Raw genomic sequence first — 7569 nt, 5'->3', positions numbered from 1 at the left:
CCAGCCCTGCATCGGACTCTGTGCAGAGCCTGGAGCCTGCTTCAGGTTCTGTGTCTCCCTCGCTCTCTGCCCTTCCCCATTCACTTTCTGTCTGTCTCCCTCTCAAAATAAACAAACATTAAAAATTAAAAAAAAAAAAAAAACTCTCTCTCTCTGTCCCTCTGACCCTACCCCCAACGTGCACGTGCGTGAGCATTTTCTCTCTCTCTAAAAATAAAAATAAAGATTCTGAGAAACATCAACATACTCACTGAAGAGAAGAGACCCCAAAGACTGAGCTGAGCCACATTTTTTTCATTACTCGTTTAGGTGAAGCTCTGAATGTAAAACTGTTTCAACATCTGTAAAGCACTTCACAGATGAAATCGCTCTGCTTATGGCAATTGTTATTATAAGAGGTAATTCTAAAAATAAATACATAGGTTTTTTTTCCTTCTAACTTGTAATTTAACCCAATTCCATACACATTTATCAAGCGCCTACTGTGTTCCAGGCACTCGCCTAGGTGCTTGACAGAGACTAAGAAGATGAAGACACAATCCCCACTTTTTCAGAGAGTCTGCACACTGGAGTGAGGAAGACAAATAAATGATGAACCATAGTACATAACAGACTGAAATGAGGTCTAAATGAAGAGATAGGAGACACACTTTGTGAAAGCAAAGGATGAAAACATCTAGAAGAACCACCTAAAGCTTCACGCGAAGGAGATACTGGAGTTGATGCTTGAGGAATGAGCAGGATTTGAGAAGTACAGAATCGGGGAAGGACACTGCAAGCAACAGTGTGGCCACACCCAGAGAGATGTAAAGTGCCTTGGAGGCACCAACCTTCATTTTTACTTGATATGCTTTGTGATACATATCCATATTTAACCAAAAACCAAGCCAACTTCACTAACAGGTTCTTCTTCTCATAAAATGCATGAGGCTTATTTACCAATGACATTGAGTATTTCCCACTGATTTGCTTCAGCCAGGTTTCTTCTCTACTAAACAGGCCAAGTTGGTTTTCAGTCATGTCCCCTCAGAAACACCCCAGGAAAGAATCTGTCCTTCGTGTTTACTCAACAACAATTTGCCATCCAACCAACGAATTACATAATTTAGATTCTACTGGCTGAATAGTTTTGTGCTGATCAAGGGGAAGGAAGTATGTGAAGATGCTGGAATCAGGATATTACACACTAGAGATAATTATTCAGTCCAACTTCCTCATCTGCCATCCTACAGTACAGCAGATCAAGGTCAACCGAGGTGAAGAATGTTGTATAAGGCATCCCTCAAAGGAATTTACAACCTAATTGAAGACCCAAGATATGAAAACAAATAATCATGCAGAGTAGGGAATAAGTCAGTGAAAATAAGGACTCCTATAGTTCTAAACCACATCAGATCAGATAACCCTCCCAGAACCCACTGTTGTTTTGTAAATCTTATGACTTCTCCTTTTTGTTCTTGGTTCAACTTATTTTAAATGAAGCATTAGTTTGAAAATGAATGAAGATGAGGTGATTTCTTTTAATGGTACATTTAACAAAACTCAGCAGCTGGGGGGCGCCTGGGTGGCTCAGCTGGTTAAAAGGCTGACTTTGGCTCAGGTCATGATCTCAGGGTTCCTGAGTTTGAGTCCTGCATCAGACGCTGTGCTGACAGCTCAGAGCCTGGAGACTGCTTCAGATGGGGGGGTCTCCCTCTCTCTCTACCCCTCCCCCACTCACATTCTGTCTGTCTCTCTCTCTCTAAAAAATAAATAAACATTAAAAACTTGTTTAAAAAAAGCCAGCAGCTGGGTGGATCTTTCTTCCCAGTGAATTTACATTTTTACTCACTACAAGATTGGCATAGCTTTGAGAATAAAGACTGTTTTTAAAAAAAACAGAATAATACAACCTTTTAAGACTCATTATAGATTAAAAATAGACTCATTATAGATTAAAGGGGTTTCATCGTATTCCATTTTGGCTGTCACCCTGCTTGCTCAATAGAACCTGAATTCTATCCTCAATAAACAAGGTAACTATGTCTGAGATTCATATCGTCATATGCAACATTCATCTATAAGTGTCATGTCCTTGTTGACTTCACTGAGAAAATGGTCCAATTAACCATTTGAGTTGTATGTTCTGATATTAGTAATTAAAAATTGTATGTTATGCATATTATTTTAAATTAAGGGGGAGAAAAACAAGGAAAAGAATACAGCCTCTGAAACTATAGCTGAATTCAGTCACTCAGACTGATTATCCATATTTCATGTAAGGTTTGGCATTCCAAGACCCTGTGAAGATAAAATGCAATCATCTTATGACAAAAATGACAAGTCAATGAGTCAAAAACATGATGTATCTTAGTAAGGGCACGACTCTTAATGGACAAGTAAATACCAAACTGATTAGAGAATCTTAGCGAAGAGGGGTGGGATAAACAAAAATGACAGGAAGCCTTCTGGTTGGACCAACACCCACTGAGGACCATATATAAGAGCCCCAAAGCAAGAGGAGACATTTGTATCTCAGAAACCTCATCTTTCCAAGAAACCAAAAGCAAACCAGATTCCCAGCGCCATGGCTTGCTGTGTCCCCTGCTGCTGCAGCGTCCCCACCGGCCCCGCCACCACCATCTGCTCCTCTGACAAATGCTGCCGGTGCGGAGTCTGCCTGCCCAGCACCTGCCCACACACGACTTGGTTACTGGAGCCAACCTGCTGTGACAACTGCCCCCCACCCTGCCACATTCCCCAGCCCTGTGTGCCCACCTGCTTCCTGCTCAACTCCTGCCAGCCCACCCCGTGCCTGGAGACCATCAACCTCACAACCTATACCCAGCCCAGCTGTGAGCCCTGCATCTCAAGCTGCTGCTGAGCGATGGCTGCTTTGCTCTGTGCCTGACAATGAAGAACCCAGAAGCTGTCTACTCAGTATTCATTTGCCTCAGTAGTTGATCATGATGTTGAGGCAGACCAGATGGCCCAGATATGGAAAACTTACCTTTGATTTTAATGGAAAGAAAATCAAGAATTTCTTTATGGTTATTTGCCTGAATAACCATTTGGTTCATTTGGGCAGGTGAACATCATCTATTATTGAAATTCTATTGAAATCTGTAAGAACCCAGACTATATTTTCTTGGTCATGTTGCTTCTTGGATCCCATTTCTTATAGTGGATATTTTCACAGAGTAAAAAAAAAAAAATTCTTGATGGGTTTTCCAATAAACTTTATTTCTCTGGCAAGATATGTTGCTTGTTTATGTTAGAGTTTTTGGTATATTTCCTTAATTAAAAAAAAAAGGTAAAAGATAAGATGATTACTGTATTTAACAAAAAAAACAGAACAACCTTCTAAAAGAATGACTGGAACTAGCTAGCTTCTAGGCTGCTAACTTCAAACTGGTTAGCTTTTCCATTCTCCCCTTTTCCTCAGACAAATGCAATTTGAAGTGAGCCAACATTTACTTAACCTACACTTTGCTGAAGAAATCACATTATTAACTCACACAATCCTTAAAACATCATTAATAGATGAGAAAAATGAAGCTGTAAGAGTTACTCAACATTCTCAAAGTTACTTAGTAAGAAAGCCAGAATTCAGCTCCTCGTATGTCTGACTTTAAAGCCCTATTCTTTCTGCCATATCACAGAGCCTCCAACTCTAAGGACCAGAAGCTGAACTGACAGTTATGGCCTCAACTTACAACATGCAAGAGAAATATAAAATGTAAGAATCTTTGACAAAATCATCACATCCAATTTTAATAGAAAAGGATCTAGTGGCTCACAGATTAAAAGTGGCAGGTATTCAGTTCTAAGACCGAGTCACTTAGTAGGCCTATCAATTTCAACTTCATTTCCCTTAGAGAAAACTTAAGTGGTCAACTCCAGTAGCAGGGCACTAGGAATATATTTCTACTGGCCACCATCAACAGAATGCCAAAACTCTTTAGGAAATGGGCTGAGAACTGGAGCTAAAAACTTGATTAAACATTTAATCTATGACTTAACTGTACTTCTTTTTACCAGCCTACTTCATTTTATCTTAAGCAGATTATCCTTTGCCCTGCCTTAGAAAGATAACACACATAGAATACATATACAACACATATTACGATGTATGTATGTATGACGCATGTATAATGTATATAAGTATCATTAATATATAAAGGCAGAGGTCAAAATCTGAAAAGTATTGAGCTAAAACCAAAAGAATATTTGTAAAAAAGAAAAAGGCAGGGAAGGGAAGCAGCAAGTGCCTATAAATATATAAGTTTCTAGGGGCACTGGGTGGCTCAGTCAGTTGAGCATCCAACTTCAGCTCAGGTCATGATCTCACAGTTTGTGGGTTTGAGCCCTGCATCCAGGTCCAGGCTGACAGTGTGGAGCCTGCTTGGGATTCTCTCTCTCCCTCTTCCTCTGCTCCTCCCCTGCTCATGCTCTCTCTCTCAAAAAATAAACAAACATTAAAAAAACATTTTTAAATACATAAACATGTTTCTAAATACCTTTAGTGTGCGTGTCAGTCCCTCAAGAATGAGATTGCTCACAGGATCTTATAGGCTCATTAGTGGTTTAAATGAACAGAATTTAGCAGCCATGGGGTACATGGGGCACAACCTAGAATACTGCCAACAAGTGATTTAGTTCATTCACTCATTCATTTGGCCAATATTTCATGAGTGCTTCCCTTGTGCCAGGCATCATATCCGTGCTAAGGATGTAAAGATAAAAGAAATGGTATTACCTCAAGTGCTCTCAAGTTTCTCTCAGATCTGGTGAGGGAAACAGACAAGTTACTGTAATCACAATACATGTGGCCTACATATGGCGGATGGGTATATTTATGATGCCATGTGGTTCCTGCTGTGACTGAGATGTGAGCAGCACAGCATGCAATCACACAGAAAGAGTAACTAAAACCCAGATTTGGTGATTCAGCGTCAGGGTGAGGGATAGTTATGGAAAGCCACCAAGCTATCCAGGCTAAGTGTTAAAAGATGACCAGGCAGGAGAGGTGAGGAGCGGCTGCTCCAGACAGAACAGCACCTTACTAACTCATGAATTGAATGCACTGAAGATGGGGAGAAGAGGAGGAGAGGATAAGGAGAGAAGAAATACAAAGACTTCTGAGGTTGGGGCTTCTTAAGCAAAGAGTTTTAAGCCTGAAACCTCCAAGCAAAGAGTTCTGAAGCAAGAAACTAACAATCATATTTTGCTTCTTTTTATTATCAACCTTTAGTTTATGTCTTCACTATCACAGACAGCCCTGTAGGGGTCAAGGGCAAGCCACCCCAAAACGTGCCACCTTGGCATACTGATTATTGTAACTAAAAATTACGTAAGAAACAGCCTATGCAAGCACCTTCAGACCCTCCTCTGTCCATGAGAAAGCAGGAAATAAATTTCCCATGGGAAAGGTACCCTCCCTGCACAATGAGGTAGAGACATCCTTATTATCACCAGAGAGGAAATTTAGAGCTGAGAAGGCTGTATAAAGAAACCTTGCTACCTTTTACTAATTTACTACCACAGCCCTAAGTCTGTTTACAATTCCTTACTATTTGAAGCTCCCAAAGTTAAGTTTTCTTTGACCTGTCAATTCCTCATATATTGTCTCTTTGTCTAAAAAGTATAAAAACTGCTTGCCTTGTCATTTCTTTAGGTCTCAATTCCATTATTGGGCTTCTGTGTGCACATAATAAACTTTGGTGTTTTTTCCTGTTAATCTGTCTCATGTAACTCTAATTCTTCAGTCAGTTGAAGGACCGTCAAGGGTAGAAAAATTTTTCCTTCCCCACACCCCCTATGATTATAGACGGTATAATTAAAACTGGGCAAGTGTGTGTGTGTGTGTGTGTGTGTGTGTGTGTGTGTGTGTAGACTTTCAGCAATTTGAAAATCTATCTAATCAAGAATAACCATGTTTTTCCTGCATTCGCTCAAAGGAAAAGGGTACCCTTTATTTCTAAAAATAGAATGTTTAGTATCTCTGACACATACTAAACTTAAACCACAAAAAAGGTAGCTCAATCTCAATTAAGTCCCATATTTAGTCTTTTAACAAGTCAGTCACCAGACCGTCTAAGGCAAATTAGCTCACCTCTCTAGGATTCACAGTCATAATTTACAAATAAAGGATAGTTATCCCCAGGTCACTTAGACCATTGGCAAAGAAAAGAAATTTTATTAAAGTACTATATGTCTTTTCAATAAAAGAGATGAGTTTATCATAAACTTTTTATTTTATAAGTTTCTAATCTATAACTTTAAATCTTATTTATAATTATAAAAACGTAACATTCTACACAGAACAGTACCAATTTCTTTATCCTCATAAGCTTGACTTAAAGTAGTATTGCATTCTAAGTAAGACAACACTCTCTTTTTGCCATGAACTTCTGCGAGAAACTGCAAACCTCTCTGCAATGTTTTTCTTAAAATCTCAAAATAATTTCCTTTTGCTTATAATTTTTATGATTTTAGAGCCCTTCCTATCATAACATACAATAACAGTAACTTATAATAATATATTCACAATAAACCTTCCATCAGACTCCAAGTTCCATGAGACCAAGAATGATGTCTATTTTGTTCACTCTCTTATATCCAACATTTATCACAGTGTTTGGCACATGGGAACTGCTGGATATATGTTTATTAAATTATTTTTAAAATACTGAAAATATAAGGGTGCCAGGGTGGCTCAGTTGGTTAAGGACCCAATTCTTGGTTTCACTCAGGTCATGACCTCATGGCTTGTGAGATCAAGCCCCACATCGGGCTCGGCACTGACAGTGTGGAGCCTGCTTGGGATTCTCTCTCTCCCTCTGTCTCTGCCCCTCCCTAGTGCACATGCTCTAAATAAATAAATAAGTAAATAAATAAATAAATAAATAAACAAACAAACTTTAAAAAAAGGTTTTAAAACAAAATTTTAAAAATACTGAAAATATAAATCAGTCCTCAGTAAAAGAGTGACAAATCTGGCAGGTATTCACTCAAAGATAAATCTGGGTGAAGTCCAGGGATACCAACAGAGATTACAAATCCTTTCTTCCAAGCAGAGCCATAGAGAACTTTGTTAAAATTTGAAGGTTATTAATTTCTATCCAAGCTGTTTTCTCTAACTGTAGGTGTGAACCTTCAGATAAATGTTTGCTACTTCCTGTAAGGTTGCTCTTTTGCTTTTCTGCAGCTATTTTTTTCTTCTTCAGACTGCTTCTTTCCCCTATTCCTTACCTTGAGTTTGTTTGATCTGCAACTTACTTGGATAATGATGGTAATAATTTATCTCTGTATAGCACTTTATGATTGTCTATGGACAAAAATCTTCTGAATGGAAGAATATAGATATTATGATCCTTACTTTGAAGAGGAGAAAGACAAGGTTTTAAAAAAATGAATGATTTGGCATAACAAGGAAGGCAATGAGAAGGACTGGATCCAGTAAAGAGCTCTTCTGACTCCTAATGTGGTCCACAGTTGTTAACTATTGCCACAATTATCATCTTGAAAATAACCTAAATGATTAATAATGTAAAAATTTTAAGTAACTTTGAAGTATAATTATATAAT

The 7569-nt window shown here is 38.6% G+C and overlaps 1 protein-coding gene across 1 annotated transcript; it reads left to right on the top strand.

Moving 5' to 3' along the window:
* Positions 1–2494: 2494 nt before the first annotated feature.
* Positions 2495–3234, top strand: LOC106989274 (keratin-associated protein 3-3). The gene has a single exon (XM_027033810.2). It carries the CDS (start codon positions 2567–2569, stop codon positions 2861–2863), a length of 297 nt encoding a protein of 98 aa, XP_026889611.1. The 5' UTR covers positions 2495–2566; the 3' UTR covers positions 2864–3234.
* The last annotated feature ends 4335 nt before the right edge of the window (positions 3235–7569 follow it).

The sequence above is a fragment of the Acinonyx jubatus genome, chromosome E1 (genome assembly GCF_027475565.1).
Source record: "Acinonyx jubatus isolate Ajub_Pintada_27869175 chromosome E1, VMU_Ajub_asm_v1.0, whole genome shotgun sequence".
Classification (NCBI taxonomy): Eukaryota; Metazoa; Chordata; class Mammalia; order Carnivora; family Felidae; genus Acinonyx; species Acinonyx jubatus.
Note: the sequence above shows the minus strand (reverse complement) of the source record. Positions and strands in the feature narration are given on the sequence as shown.